Raw genomic sequence first — 23,154 nt, forward strand, 5'->3', positions numbered from 1 at the left:
GCTGTCGTGGCTACGCCGTAGGACCTACGCACGACTATAACGAGCCCTTAAGGCTGCAGAGTTGGCTGACGATTATATACTTATGCATAAGGGTAGGTTTGAACTACAAAGGACGGATCAAAACTTTGGAGAAAAAGTAGATCGTACAACCAGATATTCCTCTCTAATCTGTAATTTTTGCCATGAAAAGGTCGTTGGAAAGATGAGTGGCCTGTGTTACAATCAAAGGGAAAAGGGGGAAAGAATGTGTAAAACCAGCTGTCCTGGTAGCATCAGTGTTAAATCCTGTTGGGGCTTGTGAGGATTTTCCTAAAGCAGGGAAAGTAAATGATGGAGAGTTTTCACCGTTTATTAGTTATGGGCATGTGTCTTTTAATATTAAGAGACACTGGAGCATCTGAATATTTTATCTTGCAAGAGGTGTTGCCTTTTTCCTCTGTGAGTAGTACTGGTACAAATGTGCTTATTAGAGGAATTGGATTGAATGTCTTGTCTGTTCCCACATAATATTGGGAAATAATTAGACAGGAGGCAAAGTTTGGCCTGATGTGTTGTCTCCTCCTGTAGGTTCATCTGTTCCCATTTCAGGTCCTGATGAGAGTGGCAGGAATTTTCCAGATGTGTTTATGTCATGTGCTGTGACTCGATCGATGACCTTTGCACAACCAAAGTTGTCTTTTGATTCTGTTGTAGTAAAACCAACATTTTCCTTTCCTGATGACTTTTCTGTTTCTATTTCAGAATTGGTACAGGAGCAGCAACTTGATGTTTCTCTCCAGAAACTTTTCGATGATGTGATGTCGTCTGATGACATTAGACATGTTGCTCATGGTTACTTTTTGCAGGATGGAGTGTTGGTGAGAAAATGGTTTCCACATGGAAATGATTTTGGTGGTGATCCTATTATACAAATAGTTGTACCTGAAAAATACCACTGTTGGAAATTACTCATGACAAACTTGCAGGTCATTTGGGGGTTCAGTTCCAATGATTGGATGTTTGGCCATACCATTTGTGGGCCATTAGCTGTGTTATCTGATAGTTGGACTGAGGGTATACCACCTCAGAATTTGTTAACTTATGTAAATGGTTTTAAGCATCAACTGTATGAAGCAGGTGAGATGGCCAAGAAACACTTAAGGTCTTCATAGACCCGCATGAAGTCACTTTATGATAGACGTTCAGAGAAACATCAGTGCATGCCAGGTGATCAAGTGTTGGCGTTATTACCTATGGATGGCTCACTATTCCAAGCTCAGTATACTGATCCGTTTGTAGTGGTTAAACAAGTTACTGATTTAAACTATCTGATTGCCATTCTGGATAGAAGGAAGTCAACACAGTTGTGCCACATTAATTTATTAAAACCATATTATTGCCGTTCTTGTCCAGATTCCAATTTTGAGACTAAGGTAAAACAGCCTTAGTAGTTGAAAGTACTTCACCGGTTCTTTTGGAGAAAATTGATGAGGGGGCTTCTTTTCCAGAGGATACAGTACTGCTGGGACGACAAAAAAACTCTGAGACTCTTAAAATTTGCATATCATGTTGGTCCATTTGCCAGAATGTTAATGTGCTGATTTGGTTGCTCTTATTGACCACCGTGCCTCTTTGTTTGGGGATGTACCTTCCCGTACGCACTGGTTGGAGCATGATAATTGATGTTGAGAATGCTGTGCCCATTCGTCAACATTTTTATTAGGTGTCTCCAAATAAACTTGCGCATCTCAAAAGTGAGGTTCAGTATATGCTTGATAATAATATTACACAGCCATCTTTTTCTAGTTGGGCCTCTCCTTGCTTGCTTGTAAATAAACCTGATATAACTTATCGTTTTTGCACAGATTATCAGAAGATAAACAGTGTGACTAAACCAGACTCCTTTCCGCTTCCTCGTATTGAGGATTGTGTTGAATGGGTGGGGTCAGCCAGGTTTTTAAGCAAATTCGAACTGCTAAAAGGTTATTGGCAGGTCCCATTGTCCCAGAGAGCTCAAGAAATGTCTGCCTTTATTACATCTGAAAGACTTTTTTCCTATAACGTCATGAGTTTAGGCCTTAGAAACGTGCAACCTTTCAACACTTGATGAATATGGTTGTTTCTGGGTTGGAGGGAGTTGCAGTTAACTAGGATGACGTGGTAGTGTTTAGTGACACTTGGGAGCAGCACTTGGTTTGTATAGCAGATCTGTTGTCATGTTTTAAAGAGGCTAACCTCACAGTAAACCTGGCTAAGTGTGAGTTTGCTAAACCCACTGTGACTTACTTGGGCAAGGTTATTGGACAGGGCTGTGTGCGTCCAGTTCGGGCAAAGGTCGAAGCTATTGATCGTTTCCCCACTCCTGCTACTAAGAAGGAGTTGATGCGATTTTTGGGTTTAGTAGGCTACTATCGAGGATTTTGACCACACATTTAGGTTGTGTGTGGATGCTAGCAAGGTGGGTGCGGGCTGATACAAGCTGATGATGCTGGATTTCATCATCTAGTCAGCTATTTTTCTAAAAAGTTTTTATTGTACCAGTTAAACGATTCTGTTGTGGAAAAGGAAGCGTTGGCTTTGATTTGGGGCTTGCAACATTGAGGTGTATGTGGGATCCATGTCAGTCCCATTGGTTGTATATACCGACCACAACCCACTGGTTTATTAACATTCCTTGCCTTGTCCAAACCAGCGTTTGACTCGTTAGTGCCTTTTCCTACAGTCCTAAGCCCTTGAGATTAGACATATTAAGGGTGCTGATAATGTGGTGGCCAACGCCCTTTTTAGGATTCCTTAATCCTCTTAACTGTCGACTTTCCGAGTTTTTGTTTTACTCTTCTTAATTCTCTGAAATTGCTTCTACAGGGCCCGTAGTTGCTGGGAATACTGGGAATCATGGTTGTTCTGCAGGATGTGAGGGTGTTTTGAGTTTTTGGATTGTGTGTGTCTTGTGTAGACACCCTTTTCTATGGAGGAGGGTGTTATGAACCCAGTGCAGGTCATGGTGTTGGTAGGGTTGTTTTTGTGTTCTTGTTTTGCAGGACCGTGTTTCGAGTGAGTGATGTCATACCTCCGTGGATACTGACGCCAGCGCATTTAAGCAGTTCCCTTCCGAGTGACGTTGCTCGCTCCCCTCGCTTCCTGTGTCGTCTTGGTTCCCATTCAGTTGTTTGCTTTAACAATAAAAACTTCCATATTTTTTATTGATTACTAATACATGTTATTCATTATTTCATCCTAACCTCACGCGTTGTCTCCTTCCTTAAAAAGACAATACTATTGACTATCGCCATTATTTCTGGGGCAATTAACCGACCTATGAAAAGTAGCTACCATGACAGGCCTAGCCATGAGCTGCTCTGTGATGGCGAAGATAATGGAATGCGTGATCAGATTCCATCGGAACCTCGCGTCAATCATATCATTGTCACCATGCGATTCGTTAATCTGGTTGGGACTTTGTAGTGTTTGTCCAGAGAAGATTTGTTACTTCCGGGTGGATACTAAAGACCAATTTATAGTTGTGCGTAAGCTCTGTGCCATAGGTTATCCGTAGCCTGTGCTAGAGCTGCACAATTCTGATTAAAATGAGAATCACAATTCTTTTACTTAAAATAAAGATCACGATTCTCAATAACTTTTTTATTTTAAAGACTTACAACCCCTGAAAATTAGGTTACCATTTGATTTTACATATGCAAAGAATTCTGCTTCTGAAAGTTTCAGATAAGTGTAGATAATCTTTAACCCCCAGGGGTCCAAAAACGCGGCGCCCCGTTTTGACTTGTTTTCTCCTTATCATAGCAGAATCAACTTAAAATACTCCATCATTAATAATCATACACTTACGTGTTTGACATCATTTGAAACTGTGAAGGGTCCTCTTTAATTTATCTACATTCACAATAACAAGAGATCTTTGTGTTTTTGTCAAATAAAGAAAATAAGCAGGGTGTGCATTCTGACATTTCTGTCTCCGCCAGCTGTCTCTTAAAACACGTTACAAAAATCAGTTGAAACTCAGCGAAAACTCGTCACACAAACATGATACACATATCCAAAGAAAGCCTGCAATGTCTACTTTTAAAAAAGCTAATTATAATCGAAAACAAATATTGCCTGTTTATATAATATGCATTGAAGTAAAGAGAGTACTGTTTTCCTGGCTGACTTCATTACCTTTAATTCGGTCACGCCCACAGGCGGTACACGCTGTTGACATGGTAATGAAGACACGAGCTGTTCAAACCATAACAAGCAAAGCGTAAAGTTTTATCCGATTTAAAGACTTTACCGCATGTTTGGATGATAAACTTTACACACACGTGAGGAATATCTTCATTTATGTCTGGACATTGAGGAAGAGAAGTGTTTATCTTTAACATTACCTAAGAAGAAAGAACAATGGACGACGCAATGGAGGAGGATATATTCCTGAAGAAACTGTAAGTAATTTATCTTCATTTATATTTGCTATTATGGCTTGTGCTGTTCAGCCTACACAAGCAACCTTAGCAGACTGCACGCTTCTGATTGAAAAACTTTCGCATTGTTTACAAACGAGGACGCGATCGTCACGTAATGGCGGATCTACATGCTGTGTTAGACACAGTTATTCACTTTCGTTTTCTTCATGGAAACTTTCAGTGAGCCTGCACTGCAAGATCTTTTAAGTGTGTGCTGTAATATGATTCCATATATTGTTTACAATTCTATCCATTGCGCTTTACACGCGACACCGTTTTCATGAGCGCCGCGTTGTTTACGCGGAGACGCAAGCTCACGCACATGGACGCCATATGCGATGTGTTTTTAAAGTTCATACACGCTGACAGAAACGCGTTATAATCAGAAGCTAAACGATCATCTGAAAACAGCTTTTTATAAAACTATTCACTGCAGATGTTTATCTGAGATGTTCTGAATTTAGTCCAAATGTACATGATAATTTATCTGAATGTAGTGCTATCAGTGATATTTACCCATCAGTTATGTATGTAAGGGTATTTCTGTGGACAATTTATGCTAACAGCTGTTTATAACTCTCTTACAGGTCTGCATCCCTCTCATCAGTACAAAACTATGAAGTGGAAAAACATAGTCACACTTTTTGGACATTAGTTATATGGTAACATAAACCACATGAAGTTTACAGCTCTGTTGTGTTTCAGTTTCTTAGTTTATACAAGTTTTTGTATAGGGTTTGTTTCCAAATAAACTGAAAATGTCCTACTGACCTTCATTTCTATTTTGATTATATTGTTAACTTTTTAATAAACCTCAAACAAACATGTATACATTTATTTGTCCTCACATTCTTTACTGTAGTTTCTTCTCACATTCCTGCCTCATTATGCAGCTCATTATGCGAGCCTTTGTTTGCTAGCTGTCAATCAATCCTTCTCGCATACGGCTCCTCTAAACAAAAAGTGTCTTTCAATTTCTAAATCAATATATTGTTTTATGTGAATGAGTAGGCAGAATGATTTTCACATCATTTTAAAGAAAAAACTATAGACTACTAGATTCTGTTTAGGAAAGTCTTGTTAAAACATGTTTAGTATGAGTTTTGAGGACTTATATCAGTGACTTAAAATTTTTGCTTTTTTAAAAACTATTCAAAACAACTATTTTATTCAAAAACTTAACTTGTATAAGAAACTGATAAACAATAGAGCTGTAAACTTAATGTGGCTCATGTTACCATATAACTGTCCAAAAACTGTTTTTCCACTTCATAGCTTTGTACTGATGAGAGGGATGCAGACCTGTAAGAGAGTTTTAAACAGCTGTTAGCATAAATTGTCCACAGAAATACCCTTACATATATAACTGATGGGTAAATTTCACAGCACTACATTCAGATAAACTATCATGTACATAAACTAAATTCAGAACATCTCAGATAAACATCTGCAGTGATAAGTTATATAAATAGCTGTTTTCAGATGACTTTTTTCAGAAGCCCATCCCCTTATCGTCTAGCTTCTGTTTTAAATGCATTTCTGTAAGCGCGTATGAACTTTAAAAACACATTGCATATGGCGTCCATGTGCGCGAGCTCGCGTCTCCGCCTAAACAGCGCGGTGCTCATAAAAAAAAACGGTGTCGCGTGTAGCGCAATGTATGGAATTGCCTTGCATGTAAACAATATGGAATCATATTACAGCAGATCCTGCAGTGCAGCATTACTTAAAGTTGCCATGAAGGATACGAAAGTGAATAACTGTGTCTAACACTGTACAGCATGTAACAGATATCCGCCATTATGGGAGGTCACGCGTACTCGTTTGTAAAAAAGCATGTAAACATGGAATCATATTACAGCACAGACTTTAAAGATACAGCAGTGCAGCCTACTGAAAGTTGCCATGAAGGATACAAGTAAATAACTCTGTCTAACACTGTACAGCATGTAACAGTGAAATCCGCCATTACGTGAGATCACACGTCCTTGTTTGTAAACAATGCGGAAGTTTTTCAATACGAAGCGTGCAGTCTGCTGAGGTTGCTTACTGTATGTAGGCTGAACTGCACAAGCCATAAGCATATTACATGACAGCAAATATAAATGATATAAATTAACTGTTTTCTTTTAAAATATTTAAAATATCCTCCTCCAGTGCGTCTTCCATTGTTTTTCTTTTTAGGTAACGTTAAAGATAACTGCTTCTCTTCCTCAATGTCCAGACACAAATGAAGATCTTCCTCACGTGTGTGTATAAAGTTTATAATCCAAACATGCGGTAAAGTCTTTAAATCTGAACTTAAATCAAACTTTACTTCTTCGTTTGTTATTGTTTTAGCTGCTCCCCATTACCATGTCAACAGCGTGTACCGCCTGTGGGTGTGACCGCATTAAAGATAATGAAGTCAGCCAGGAAAAATGGTACTCTCTTTACTTCAATGCAGATTATATAAACAGGCATTATTTGTTTTCAAATATAATTAGCTTGTTTTAAAATCGACATTTCAGGCTTTCTTTGGATATGTGTATCATGTTTGTGTGACGAGTATTTGCGGAGTTTTAATTGATTTTTGTAACGTGTTTTGAGAGACAGCTGGCGGAGACAGAAATGTCTGGATGCACACCCTGTTTATTTTCTTTATTTGACAAAAACACAAAGATCTGTTGTTATTGTGAATGTACACATATTAAAGAAGACCCTTTACAGTTTCAAATGATGTCAAACACGTAAGTGTATAATTTTTAATGATGGAGAATTTTAAGTTGATTCTGCTATGATACGGAGTAACACGTCAAAACGCGGCACCGCGTTTTTGGACCCCAGAGGGTTAATCTTCACGCCCACTACAACACTTGGGCCAAATACAGGAACACATCATGTAAGTAGTCAAGTGGTCAAGTACAAAGACAGCAAGGTTGGTTATTTGTACACAGCCAATGTTTCCCCCTGTGCTAAACCCTTTAGGAAGGGATAAGATCTGGAATAAGATCTTTTTTTGGTACTAAAACAACGTCAAGGTTCTTGTCAGACGTACCTGCGCATTCATCTGCCCCACTCATTCTCTTTAGTTTCTATTTATTTATATCTAACTTCTCTGTGAAAGCATCCAGTGTACTGGTGGAGCAAACACAAGCACAGGCATATCTGGTTATGCCATAATAAATGAGAGGTCAATACGTCATCGCGACCGCTGTTTGGATTGTGTGTTGTTGCGAAAACTGACAAGATTGCATCTTTCCTTCCGGAAAAATCCAGCATCAAATCAGCATGGACCAGCATAGGAATTATGCTGGTCTATGCTGGTTTGATGCTGGTTTAGCCAGTGGTCACCAGCTAAAGGAGTGATTTAACTCAAGCTGCAACAAAAGTCGCTGTTTATTTACTTCCATCACTGCTGGTCTTTTCAAAACATACACAACAAGTAGCTGTTTCTTCATCGTTTGTGGGTTAACTTGCCAAGCTGCTTCTTCATTGACGATCACGCTGATACTGTGGTTACATGCATGGATACTGCCTACCAGGGGTCTGCGTGTGTTTGCACGTCAACGCAGAGGACAACTCAAATGTATAAATGAAAACCAATGCAGAACCTACGCAGTCGTGGCTATGCCGTAGGACCTACGCACAACTATAATGAGCCCTTAAGATGCAGCAGGGTTAGTGTAGGAGCTAAAATAGGATTAGTTTAGGTTGTATTTATTTAACATCTCATGTGAGCTATTTTTTTAGTTTGACACCATCTAGGGGTTGAAGCTGGTGATGCAAGGCCTCTAGAGTGACTCCACCTGAGGGTGTGGCAAGAACAGTCTTTGACCTCACATCCTGACTCCATGAGAAATACAATCCACAAGTTATCTTTTTAATCCTTTAGTTATTTAAGATTTAGATTTTTTCAGTTACTTTTATGTAATAAATAATACTTCAGTTCTGCAAAATTATGCTGTGGAAAATGTAATTTTTTGGACAGTAAGCATCAAGCCTTTTTTTGTTCAGCCACCAAAGTGGATAATTTATCCAGCACAGTTAGTTTACATCAAGTCACAGCTTCTAATGGAGACAGTGCATAGGGAGGCAGAGGGTCGATGTAATGTAACACATATTAAACTACAGATAAAAAAGAGCCATCAAGTGCCCAGTTAATGAGGAGAAATGTAAAGAGGATAAAAGTACTGTATGTATACTGCTATATATAATGAAGTATAATATATTATTAGGTAGCTTGCTTTGCAATTAAACAGAGCAGTATTTTTATTTTTTCTGTCCAAATTCATTAAAACTGTGGAATAACAAAGATGGAACACAATTAAGTCAATACTATGACTGAAGACAATCCTAAATAAATTAAAACAGAAACACTTAGTGGTGGTAAATTTTTTATAATAGTTTATAAATGTATACAGGAATTAATTATTAATTTGTTAGTTTAGTGCAAGGTTTTAATAGGCCGAAGTTATTTAAGATAAGGTTAAGAAAAATGTCTATATGTAAAAAAAATGTATATTAAAAAACACTGCTTATATATTTCATAGTATTATTATACATTAAATAATAGAATTTAAACAGTAAATTTACAGAAATATTGTACTTTTTTGAACGTTAAAACAGCTCTGCGGCCCTCCGATGAAATGTCAGTCTGAGAAATGGCCCCAAGCTAGTTTGAGTTTGAGAGCCCTGTGCTTTGGTATGATGGACAATTGTTAACACAGGAAAGGGTGAAGTGGTTTTATTACACACAATGAGTTAAAAACAAAACCAATCACGCTTATAAATAATGAATAATAATGAAATACTGTCTTTATGGGTGAGTAGGTGACAAATGAAGAAACCAGGAGAAGATTGCTGGAGGATTTCAGGGTAATATTCCAAGAGGGATTATAGTTTATAAACATAACAAGCACAAACCGTGGTAGTCTTGGCAAGTCTAGACAAGGAGTGCAGGCAAGTGGTGTGCTTATATGTGTGCTGGGTGAATACGCGCAGGTAGTGGTAATTAAAGAAGTGTTTGCACGAGGGTGGAGTCTGGCGTTTCTGTGACATGCTGATTTTATTTACAGTGGCATAATGCATTGCGTTTAGTTTAATATTTCCCATCAACTATGGTAAACAGTTTTACAGTATCTTGTGTTTTACTGTTTTTTTTTTGTAATGACATTGGAATTCAGTAACTAACCTGACCCAGTAGAAGGAGCTGGTCGGCACACTTTTTAGTGTGTTCATAACTGGTCCTCTTAACTTCCTGTAGATGAACACGTTCCAGCTGAAACCTCTGAATAAGAGAACAGAAATAATGTTTTTAAAAACTTCAAGTACACACAACAACGCCAAAGCCTTAAAATTATTGGTTGTTTTTGCTTAATACAAAACATGGTAATTCTTTCAACACATAAAACCAAAATAAAAAATACAACATTTTGTGACGCAACAGCAAATGTCTAATGGGCCAAGTCACTTTTCTGTCTTAATGCTTTTAGCTTGTAGTTCTCTATAGAACACAATGCTGTGACAATCTGCTTCAATCTTGTTCTATCATTGGCATAGTGCTGCAACGACGCGTCAACGTCATCGATTACGTCGACTACGAAAATATGTCGAAATACGTAAAATGCGTCAATGCATCACGCTGTTTACATTCATCTCGTGTAATGGCGGCTTCTACTCCTGGCAGTGTTTCCCATACATTGATTTGTTTGTGTGCGCCACAAAATCAACAATGGCCGCAACATTTACATTTTTATTTTCATTTAAAACGGCCTCATTTATTGTTGTGAGGGCTCGGTAGTGCCTCTCTTGTGCGCGCGCGCTCTCTCTCTCTCTGCGTGAAGCTCCTCGACAGCGCCTCTCATACATGACACTTAGTGAAAAAATTAAAAGTTGGCTGTGTTTTCCATGCGGATTCCTCTGTGTACTTGCATTTTCACGTAAACGTCAGATGTTACTGAAAGAGAAGACGACTGATTGGAGTTTATCATGAAAGGTTAGCAGTGTTTTCCCACACACACTGGTTCTCTGTGTGCTTGTGCGCTCTCTCTCTCCTATGCCCGCGCATGCCTTCTGTAGTAACTCTGTGTAATGGCAAATTTTAAATTTGCACTGAATTGTCTGCAATTTCACGTTTATAAATCAAGATTTTAGTAACTTAGTAGTTAAAGTAACCAATGGATTGGATTAAACACAAGGTTATTGGGTCATGTTTAGTCACTATTTTAATAGTCTTTTTTTTCAGACAACAGAACAGATAATGGGCCCTATTTTAACAATCTAAAACGCATGTGCGAAGCGCAAAGCGCAAGTGACTTTGTGGGTGGATCTTGGGCGCTGTTGCTATTTTCCCGGCGGGAGAAATGACTGTGCGAGGCGCAAATCAATAAGGGGTTGGTCTGAAGTAGGTTCATTATTCATAGGTGTGGTTGTTGTGGTTTTCCTTTTCCTCAAATGAGACACTTTTCAGTCTTAGGTTTTGATTTCAAGGGATAGACTTTTATTATCCGGACAAATAAAAGCTGAGCAGTTTGGCAAAAATGCCAAGACTCACTGAAAATCTTTTCACTGTACCACAGTATTTAAGCCTGTCTTCGCACGCAATCCATGACCTTTACATTGACCTTAGCATATGCTAATCCCAAGGGTTTGTAACATGGAGAAACATATGGTTCATATCATATAGAAAAACATGGTGATCTCATTCCCGGGACTGTAGGTCTTTTGTTTTACCCTTACCATATAAAACCTTCCCCATGTACTTTTTAAACAAACTGCAATGCATGCTGGTAGTTTTCCTACACACACAATGGTTCACTATACATATAACTGAACTGGTTATATTCATATAGAAAAACATAAAAACATAATGTAGAAAAACATAAAAACATAATGGTAAAGTATTTGATACACATATTCGGATTAAAACAAACCACTTCATGGTTTGGGCGTAACGTCAAATAAACCAATCAGAACGCTATCCAACATTCCCTTTAAACGCAAGGGCGCAAGTTCCATGACAGGTTGCTATTATAATGACGTATTTACCAGGCGCACGCCAGGAGCGGTTCACAGCCGAGGAGACCCACGTTCTTATAAGAGCAGTCAAAGACAGAGAAGTTGTTTTGTATGGGGATGGGAGAAACCCGCCCAAATCAGCATCGGTTAAACAGGCGTGAGAGGAAATATAGCCACAATTGTCTCATCAGCTGGCATATCGTTGCACCAAGGGCTACAATGATGTCAGGAGACGGGGGAATCCCAAGCTTGCCAGCATAAATCGGGCACGCCGTGTAACGGGAGGTGGATCTGCCTCTACACAGGACCTGACGCCAGCAGAGGACATCGCTGCGTCCACCCTCACCGCTGAAAGGGTTTGGGGGCTTTGAAATCGGACCCAAGAAACGCAAGCAAGGTCCAACCACAAAGTACACTTGCAAATCAAGTTCATATACATTAAGGTTTCTTATGAAAACATTTTAATTATTATTTACATAAAATAAACGTAATACAGCCACACAACAAACTTATGAAAATATTTTAATCGTTATTTGCATGAGAATTTTTTAACACAGCCACACAATAAATAAAAACGATCACTACAATGCTCACCACAATGATTTCCCTTATCTCATGTGTTAATATTTTTATTGTAACAATTTATGATTTGCAAAAATAACTGTTGCATCTGTGTAGATTAGATAAGCAAAGTGTGTGAGCGTTGTGCACGCTATACATTATGGTCAAGCATCTGCCCTTAAAATAGCATAATGAACCACCTGCAACGCGCCACTGACTTTAGACTAGTTTTTTTTTGGTCAGTGGCGCAATTGTTTTTTGAAACTGCAAAATAGCATCAGGGATGGTTTGGGCCGGAACACGCCTCCTTTTTTGCGCAAGTTCATTAATTAGTTTGCCGACGTGCGTCTGTGGAGGGTAAAAACCCGCTGTGCGCCGGTGCAAAATACGAATGATACATGCGTCACTGACAAAGTCAATTGCGCTGGATGCAAGATAGGGCCCAATATGTGAAAATAGCATTCAGTTGTGTTAAAATACAATAAAACAAACAATGACTGTCAGATCAGACAGAGAGTCGAAAAACAGATTATCCAAAAGATTTAATAGTTAATCAAAAAAGAACACTATATTAATAAAAAAAAATCGTTAGAGTAGTCGACTAATCGGAAAAATAATCGCTAGATTAGTCGACAGAAGAAATAGTGGTTAGTTCCAGCTCTACATTGGCAGCATGTTGAGCTCTACCCTAGGAATGATGTGTAAATTCTTTTAGTTTAGCTTTTTCAGTGTTCTGTTTTCAGTCCTTATGTAACTCTTTCTTAAACTCATTCAAGTTACTCTCTGGCCATAATAAAAACGTCTCTACCAATTAAATTCCTAAAGACAATTGTTAATACGTTTAATTTCAGTAAAAAATTCCATAAAGGTATTTTCACTATTGTACATCTTTTAGATTCTATACTCTTTAATCCAATGTATTTAAACATTTAGTATTAATGATTGATTATAGTATTAAAAATGTGGAAGGTGTATTGCTGCTTTGAAACAATGCAATTATTCAAGGACAAGAGGTGTCAGCAGATCATACCTGGAAGAAAGAGCTTTCACAAAGGATGTCATGGCAAATGTCCAGATGGCTGGTAGGGGCACTTTGGGGGTCCTCAGCTGGTGCTTGGTCTTCTGGGGTAGATCCGTTGGGTTGGCAAATCTGAGCAAAGAACTGTATGTAATGGGCTGCCACTGTCCAGAACTGAAGGTCTGATTCATCTCCAAATAACCTGATAAAACAATGCAAAATTAGATTACCTCAAATACAAAGCACAATGATGTTTATGTGATTTTCTTGTGGCTAATAAGTTAAAAATGTATAAAATGTTATTGTGAAGAAAGGCAAGGGAAATCTGTGCGCGTGCACACACACACACACACACACACACACACAATCAGATACAAATGCAGCACACAAAAAAATCCCAACTTAACACCCCATAACACCACGGTTTGACAGATTTTTTCTCATCAAAGTGGAATCAACTTAAAATACTCTTCATTTGTGATCATACAATTACCTGTAAGACATCATTCAAAACTCTAAAGGGTCTATTTTTATTTGTGTATATTCATAATAACAAACATTGTTTGTCAAATAAACAAAATAAACAGGGAGCGCTTTCAGATGTCTCTTTCAGAAACACATTAAAAAAGTCAATAGATACTCCACGAATACTTGTCACACAAACATGATACAAATATTTAAAGAAAGTATGAAATTTCTACTTTTAAGAAAACTAATTACAATGACAAACATTGTATGTGTCATGATCCTGTTCTGTGTTTCCCTAGTCTTGTCTCTTATTTTGAAGTTCTGTTAACAGATTGTCTGACTTCAGTTTTTCTTAAAAAAAAAAAACTGTTTCATCATCTCACCATGTGTAAACAATAGGATACGCAATCTAATCTTGGAATTTTATTATAGCACAATGTTAAAATATCCTGTTGTACAACATTTAAAAGTTACTTAAAGTTGCCATCAAGAACAACATAATAGAAAATGTAACAAATAAATAAATGACATGTCAGCAATAATATCCTCCAGTGGATCTAATTGTCGGAGTTGCAATGCTTTTTTGATGTAAAGATGAACTCAACTGAAGATCTACCTCACATGTGTTATCATACAAACGTGCAGTAAAGTGTCTGTCTTTGATGAAACTTTGTTCTCTGTTGTCGTTGTTTGGGGGCGCATCATGGATTGTTTGCATGGCTTGTCAACTTATTACCGTATGAATAGCATGCACTCTCTGTGGGTGTGATCACATTAAAGATAATGAGGTCAGGCAGAAGAAACTGTACCTCTCTTTACTTTCATACAGAATACATTCTGTAATGCTGGTGCATTAAGCAGTCAAAGGGAGAGGATCCAAGTGCAAAACATTTATTATGAAAGTAAATTCAAATAACAAACAATATAATCCAGAACGGGAACAGGCAGAAACATAACAGGAACTTACACATTACAAACACATTTAACATCCGACAACAGACAACCGAGACACTGGGATTATATACACATGGGTAACAAGATAACAAGACACACCTGGGAAACAATCAACACAAGGACCAATTAACAAAAGGACTACAAACATGGCATAACTATTAAAGTTTTATTCGTGACACGGCGCTGTTCATGTGACATCAGATATAAGTTTACTCAAAAACTTCTAAATGTTTAATTCTAAATGTTTAATTCTACTTTTAAGATTCTTTAAAATGGCAGATATGAACACACACCCGGCGCGTCATCTGGCACCGCCGGTGAGCGAGCTTTAATGGAGTGAACATAGAGAACGGGGCATTAAAATCCTCGCAGAGTTCGTAAAACAATTAAACTTTTATTTAGTTTAAAATAAATAGGCTTTAGTCTAAAGAAACAGATCCACTGAACACCCCGCTGTGAAGGAATGCAGGTCTGGGGAGAGCATACAGGACGGAGAAGCACCGGTCCTAAAAACTGACAGTCCAAAAACTGGACCTCCAAAACAACAAACTTTTTTTTCACATCAATAAATATGACAAACATTTGCGTGACAAAAAACACACGCACAGGAAAACCAACGCATTGATTGACACGTCGTAAAACACGCGCAACTCCAGACAGCCGGCTAAAAAACCATAAAAATGTCACTCAAAACGGGACAGGTTGCACAGCTGCTCAGCCACTTCCTGTCAAAACGTGATTGTCAGGGGGTCATAAATCATATTTTGACAGCAAGCGCCCTCTATTACTACTAAAAAGTGTCCTACAAAGGTTAAATCAGTATATTGTTAGATCTTTTTGTAGCAAATTCTCAAATCTATAAGATCCAGTACTCAAAAGTTTTGTGAAAAAATGTTTAGTATTTATTATATTTTTTTAGTATATATGTTTAGTGTTGCTTGGTATTATTTAGGCAACTTCTAAAATATATTTTACTAACCATGCATAAACATAATTTACTTAAAATTAGGGCCGGGACTTTAACGCGTTAATTAAGATTAATTAATTACACAAAAAATAACGCGTTAAACATTTTAACGCATTTTAATCGCACTTATTAACGGAGTCATTCGTAAATGCTGCAGACCCTGTTTTAGTTCGAGAACTCCGGAGTTGTGCTGCAGTTTAAATAAAAGTAGACGGAACCTAAACGAACAGCTGATTTTAACGGGACAACGCATCAGTTTCAAAGTAAAAATTATTTATTCTGGTAAATGGAGGTTTGCAACGGAGGTTTTGCCCAATAAACATCTACCAACAAACTACAGATTATTTTAACATGTATCCTAATGTCTGTTATAAGTTAATGTTTTAGTATTGTTGGGTTTAAATATTGTTGTAATGTTGTTTTGTTTTAATTTAATTAGCTTATTGCGAGTTTAATTTAAGTTTTGTTTGCTACTTTAAAATGAATTTCGTTTCAAATAATTTGTCTACTAATTATAAACAATGTTTTGTTGTTAGGTTTTGTGAATATAAATTAAAAAGAACATTAAAAGCAACACCGTGCATCTCATTGATGCATATGCTACCGAATGCCAAAACATGCAGTGAGTAGCCTATATCACTTAAAAATCAGCTTGGCAGTGCCCAGAAATTACATTTACACGCGCATTTAGAGCATATAGCAGCACGTTTGATTTGCGGTGTGCTTAAGACTTTCAAAAATCAACTTCATATTAATTTTAATAGGCTACTTTGACGGAGGACACGCACAGAGAATAGCGAGGGCAGGTAAAGGAAAAAAGTTAAATGGTGTTTTTCTGACGAATAGAGTCAGTTTGTAAGAACATTTTTAAATGGACTATAAGATCATCAATATGAACTCTGAACAATGAACTATTATATAAACATAACAGCAAGAAAACCTGAAGAGGATCTTGCAACATTAAAGAAACAAGCATTTATGTAGGCTAAAGCTATATATTACCTCTTATTTTTTAATTTAGTTAAGTTTCAATGGTAAGACTAAAAGCGCGTACATTATGCAGCGCTTTTCACATCTGAATCCCACTTAAGAAAACTATAAACGATGTGCAACTTAAAAATGTGCATAATATATTTTTTATATTTTAATTTTAATATAGGCTATATAGTATATTATGTTTTGTTGTTTTTATACGTGAGGTGGGGGATCCGCGCAAATAGGTACCGGAACACAGACAGTCAAAACAACACATTAGTGTTGATTCTGGGACAACAAACTGTTATTATTGAAACAACACATTTTGTGTTACTTTTAACACAACATGTTTTATACTTGAACACAAAATCAACACAAAATGACACATAATGTCTTAAAATTACATAATGTGTTAAAAGCTTACAGCACAATGATGTGTATAAAATTAACACATCATTTCTAAGAGTGTATACTAAAAATCCATGTAAAAAAATTACTTCTTAATGTTCTCAGGTCAAATATTTATATGTGATTAAAATGCGATTAATTTAGATTAATTAATTACAAAGCCTCTAATTAATTAGATTAATTTTTTTAATCGAGTCCCGGCCCTACTTAAAATACAAACATGTACATACATGTCACATATCACATATTGTAGCACAGTTTGTGCTGTATAGCGTTATGTGATATTAGCCATTAATATGTTTTAAGCAATTGAAAAAAGGCCAAATGTCAGAGCATGTCAAAACTTTACCAGGGTCCCAAAACACCCTCAGAGCCCAGAAGGTTAAACAACCTTCAAGCAATACCATCACACCTTAAGTGACCCTAATTGTTAACAGGTGTAACTGATTGGAACTTTTCATAATAGTACATATGAAAAGTTCCAATCAGGATTCAGGCCCCACCATAGCACAGAGACAGCGTTGCTTAGAGTTACAAATGACCTCCTATTAACATCCGATCGTGGTGAAATCTCAATTCTTATATTATTAGACCTTAGTGCAGCCTTTGACACAATAGATCATACAATCTTACTCAATAGACTAGAAAACTATGTTGGTATCAGTGGTCAGGCGCTAGCCTGGTTTAGGTCGTATCTAACCAATCGCTATCACTTTGTTTATGTAAACGAGGAAGAGTCATATCACTCCCTGGTTAAATACGGTGTACCGCAGGGTTCGGTTTTAGGTCCTATCCTGTTCTCGTTATACATGTTACCTCTAGGAGACATTATCAGGAAACATAACATAAGTTTTCACTGCTATGCGGATGATACCCAGCTTTACATCTCCTCACATCCCAGCGAAACACACACGTTTTCTAAGCTAACAGACTGCCTTAGCGATGTTAGTGACTGGATGGCACATAACTTTCTTAAGCTGAACTCCAATAAGACAGAGATACTTATTATTGAACCGAATCGCTACAAACATAATATGTCAGATTACAAGTTGCACATAGATGGCTGCACTGTGGTGCCATCTTCCACGGTTAGGAACTTAGGTGTGATGTTCGACAGCAACTTATCCTTCGATAGTCATATCGCCAACGTCTGCCGCACAGCATTCTTCCATCTTAGAAATATCTCGAAAATACGCCATATACTGTCTACATCTGACGCAGAGAAGCTTATCCATGCTTTTATGACCTCTAGAATAGACTATTGTAACTCGCTACTCGGGGGATGCCATGCAAATCAAGTAAACAAGCTTCAGCTAGTTCAAAACGCTTCTGCAAGGGTACTTACTCGATCTAAAAAGTATGACCACATAAGCCCAATTCTGGCATCTTTACACTGGCTACCAGTTAAATATCGCATACAATTTAAAACATCACTAATCACCTACAAAGCTTTAAATGGCCTGGCACCCTCATATCTTAGAGAATTACTATCAGAATACAATCCATCACGCACACTACGTCGCAAAATTCTGGTCTCTTGATTATCCCTAGACTATCAAAAGTGTCTAAAAGTGGAAGGTCATTTTTCCTACTTAGCCCCTAAGCTCTGGAATGATTTACCAACCGATGTCCGAGAATCAGACACAGTCGATAATTTTAAATCTAGACTTAAAACTTTTCTCTTCAACAAAGCATTCGCATAATTTGTCTAGTAAAAGTACTTAACTCGAAATAGTTATCTGTACGGAACAAAGCACTCGCGGTCATAACACAGACCAACGAAATAAATAAATAAAAACCTTATCCTAACCTATAGTCGGATTGCGATTTTGGAACTTTCGTGTTCTTGTGAATAGTATGCCATACAAACCCGTTTGCCACTGAACCTGCATTAACGACGACAGTGGGGCATAAAGCCTTAGTCAAACGGGTTGGCACGTATGGTAGGGTTGAGATTTTGGCGCTTTCTTTGTATTGCAAATAGTATGCCATACAGACCCGTTTGCCACTGAACCTGCATTAACGACGACAGTGGGGCTTTTGGCCTTAGTCAAACGGGTTGGCACGTATGGTCGGGTTGCGATTTTGGCGCTTTCTTGTGTCTTGTGAATAGTATGCCATACAGACCCGTTTGCCACTGAACCTGCATTAACGACGACAGTGGGGCCTCCAGCCTTAGTCAAACGGGTTGACACGTATGGTCAGGTTGCGATGTTGGGCGTTTTCTCGTGATCTTGTAAATAGTATGCAATATAGACCCGTTTGCCACTGAACCGGCATTAACGACGACAGTGGGATTACAGGCCTTAGTCAAACGGGTCGACAGGTTTCATTTTCTCTTAAAAATCGGAAGGTGACCCTTAGTTACCATATATACCGTCGCAGTGGGCCCCCAATTTGCAAAATCCTCAACTGTGGATAAAACAATTATGCCTCAATAGTTAGTCTGTCTGAAACTAAGCTGATTAAACCACATCACTGTGTGACACTTGTATTACATGTGAACGGCCCCTACGCTAATATGATTTTGTTTTTCTCTCCCTGTCTCGTCCCTGGGTCCCATTGACCCTGAGGACAATGGGACAAACAGACCCAGTTTCGGTAGATGTGAAGTCGGCACACCTCTGATCTACTGGTCGTCCTTCAATGTGATGCCCAGCTGATGCCTGACCAACGACCACCGGCAGGACCCGCTTAATATCCGCTTAATCTCTGCTTAATCTCCACTTAATCTCCGCTTAAGCTCCTTATCCGTTTATATGTGTGTATATACATGTATATCTCCCAAGGGTTTTTCCCTCCTAGGACTTTTATTTTTATTTCCTCGGCTAAACAACCCGGGGTTTTTGTTTTTTTCTCCTAGGGGTTTTTTTACCCCGGGGAGGTAGCCTGTTTTGGCTTAACTTAGCTTCTTCTTCTAGACGTTATATTAGTAATATGCTCGCTCATAATGTCGCGTCATAGCCGCAGCAAATTTGACTGCTTATGCTATTGTGTATTATGTTGTGCTTTCTGTCGTTTTTCTGTGCTTTTACTGCTTCTATTAATGTAAAGCTGCTTTGAAACAATTGAGTATTGTGAAAAGCGCTATATAAATAAAATTGAATTGAATTGAATGAGTATTTACTGACGTATAGCTGTTTTATTTGTGCTTGACAAAGATCTTTACTGATAGGTTATAGTTGATAGACTATTGAGATGTGTATACTTCTCTTTTAATACTGGAAAATGTAATTACTGTATCATACTGTATCGTAATTACAATCATAAAAAAGAACACTTGCTCAAGTGTTCTTCTTTATGATTGTTAACTCTTTCCCCGCCAATGACGAGTATTTCCGTCTTTCCGCAGTACCGCTATTATCCACCAGGTAACTTTTTAAACCCGGAATTATTGCCCTAGGGCAAACAGCTGCATGTCCGCGTCTGTTTTAAAGATCGCTCTGAATGGGAACTCTATGAAAAGTCCTTCACAAAAATGAAATTATCTCAGCTTTTTGCTCAAAATGTGGTGTTTTTGTAGAAACCTACCCATATTCAAAAGCTGATTACAAAAGAACTACTGAAGGTAAGATGAAACTTTTTTTTTTTTGAAAGCAAAGGGTCTGTTCTTTCATTTGATATATTGTATGTTTATATATTTAAAGAAAAACATTTTATGGAAGACATTAAACTTTTGTGAAAATCATGAAAAACGCTGGCGCTGGCTGGCAACTTTTTTTAAAAACGTTGGCAGGGAAAGAGTTAATCATTTAATAGTTTATTATTTATAACGGTTTTAGCTAGTGTTCTTTTCCATCACTGCATTTATAGCAGCCTATTTATGTGTATGGAATAAAAGTAAGAGGACACTCTGGAGTAATACCATATAAATTTGAAATCTCTATATCAACCATCTTTAGCGCCGTCAAGTAGTTCATTTATGTTTATTCTTATAACTTATGACTTTCTGTTCAGTGCACAGTGTACCAAATCATTAACAGCAGTTAACAGTAGGCTTGTTTTATGAACAAAAGTTAAAATTTGAGTTCCCACATGAACAAATTAAGTGGTGAACCACAAGTTTGTTTAGCAAATCTGCTAAAGATGAACATGTTTTTTAATTTCACTGCGCTACTTTTCCATTGCTTTCTATGTAAATACATGCTAGATGGTCGTATTTAAGACGCGCATTGTAGTGTCTCGCACACAAGCCCTCAGTTTTAAGATGCTGTGTCAAGCTAAAAGAATTTCAACATTTGCAGGCAACGCAGAACATCAATAGTTGTGTCTCAACTTAAAGACTTTGCAGCCTTCAACACCATCATGACCTAAGGGGGTATGTGCACATATTCGTCACAGACTTTAAAAAATTAGGCTTAATAGCACTAAAATTGGTTAACTGGCTGTAATCATAGGGGAACCATTTAGTGCTAAACATCACCATATTGTGCTATGTTGAACCATAAGTGGTGCTATAGTCATGCTTAAGCACCACTTATGGTTCTACGGAGGTGCTAAGTTGCGCTTTAGCGCTAAAAATGGTTCCCCTATGATTACAAGCTTTTAGTACTATTTAGCACAAATTTTTAGAGCGCACTTACTTGTGAAAAGATATGATAAATTGCTGACCAAGTTTGCTTACAAACCTTCAAAACTTTGTCTAAAATTAAAAGTGGTCTCCTAGGGTCATACAGAGTGAAATGATACCCAATGTTTCTCGGTTGACAAATTTGTGTGTTACCTATTTTGAATATTGTTGTAAAATGCTGTATTTTTACTAAAGCAATTGTGTATTGCTATGAAACTTAGTATGGCTCATCAGCAACATGTTCTGAGAGTATATTCAATAAGATTTTTCTTTATTTAAGAAATTTGTCATTATCAACCATACTTCCTGTCTACCATATTACATTTTATTTGAAATGTGCTCTGTCTAACTTCTAGAGTATTTGTCCAATTTGCATAAAATTTAATATGTACAATATCATCTAGAGCAGGATTCCTCAAATTTTATCCTGGAGGACTATAGCACTATAGAGTTTAGCTCCAACCCTAATCAAACTTACCCACCTGTGATTTTTCTAGTGATCATGAAGACCTTAATTAGCTTACGGCATGAAAACAGGTCCGGGGTGAAAAATGTAAGAAGAGTGCTTGAGGGGCGATGTGGCCAGTGTTGCCAACTATTTTCAATGGAAAGGAGCTAAAGCTTGCTTGGAAAGTCGCTAAAAGTCGCTAGATTACGTCATTGCGTCATTTGCATAACAGTGACGTCATCGAGTCGCATTTGCATTCTTACTACATTGGCTTACTACATTATTTCACGTTTCTCTTTCTCTCTGAACTGTCAAAAATGTTATTTTAAGACACATGAATGCTTGAAAATGTTTTCTCGTTTGTTTATCTGCTTATGTTCTCATAAAACGAAATGTGTGTATGTTCATGTTTATATGGCCAAACAGTCCAGTTTCAAAACATACACTGCCCACAGAAGCAGTGGTAGCTGCTCATTGAGAAGAGTGAATGTCACGTAAAAAGTCTCCAACAATGCCAGAAAAAGTCGCTAGATTTGTCGCTAGTCGCTTTTTTAAAAATAAGTCGCTAAGGGGGTCTGAAAAGTCGCTGAATCTAGCGACAAAGTCGCCAAGTTGGCAACACTGGATGTGGCCTCTTATGGGGCAGGGAGGTGGGGGGACTACCCAAACTAAATATTACGGCCTCATTAGGGGACATGCTGTAACTTAACTTGTTTATTTTTCAGCATGATTGGCCAAGGACAAAAAGAAGGAAGGAACCCAACACCCCCCCCCCCACACCCCTGCACGTGCGCAGAAACAAAATGCACACCATAACATATGCAAAAAATACATTATGACCAATTCATTCAATTATTTAATTCTGACAAACAATTTAGATTGTACATTTAAAATGTAAACATTTGACTAGTAACCAAACCCATGTTTAATTAAATGTTTTTTTTTTAATGTGGAAAGCTGTAACAAGTAGGATTCCCTTTACTATTTTATAACTGCAATAATTTAATTTTGCCATAATCTGATCATCAGTAGCATAGATACATTTTAACTGAGTTGGTCTTAGAATAGGGTGGACCAGTATAGTACTGGATAAATTAAAGGCGGAGTCCACGATGTTTGAAAGCCAATGTTGATATTTAAAATCACCTAAACAAACACGCCCCTACCCGAATCTGGACCTTCTGTTGATAGACCCGCCCCACACATACGCAACCCGGCAAGGATGTCGGTTAGTACACATGCTGATTGGCTATAAGTGTGTTTTGGTAGTCGGCCCGTCTCCTTTTCCAAAGCGTTTTTCAAACATCGTGGACTCCGCCTTTAATTACATTATGGTTTTTG

General features: G+C 37.7%; 1 protein-coding gene across 3 annotated transcripts in view; it reads right to left on the bottom strand.

Moving 5' to 3' along the window:
- The window catches only part of wdr11 (WD repeat domain 11), a 344,263-nt gene that overhangs the window by 97,005 nt on the left and 224,104 nt on the right, over nucleotides 1-23,154 (bottom strand). For all 3 annotated transcript variants that reach the window (XR_012371953.1, XM_073872785.1, XM_073872784.1), the window contains exons 23-24: nucleotides 13,036-13,225; nucleotides 9,619-9,714 (exon numbers count right to left, since the gene is read on the bottom strand). Coding sequence is in view for 2 of the 3 variants with exons in the window: in XM_073872785.1 (XP_073728886.1) it covers nucleotides 9,619-9,714; nucleotides 13,036-13,225 (286 nt within the window). In the remaining variant the exon portion in view is untranslated. The remainder of the gene's footprint in view (nucleotides 1-9,618; nucleotides 9,715-13,035; nucleotides 13,226-23,154) is intronic.

This window comes from Misgurnus anguillicaudatus, chromosome 11, assembly GCF_027580225.2.
Source record: "Misgurnus anguillicaudatus chromosome 11, ASM2758022v2, whole genome shotgun sequence".
NCBI classification, from domain to species: domain Eukaryota; kingdom Metazoa; phylum Chordata; class Actinopteri; order Cypriniformes; family Cobitidae; genus Misgurnus; species Misgurnus anguillicaudatus.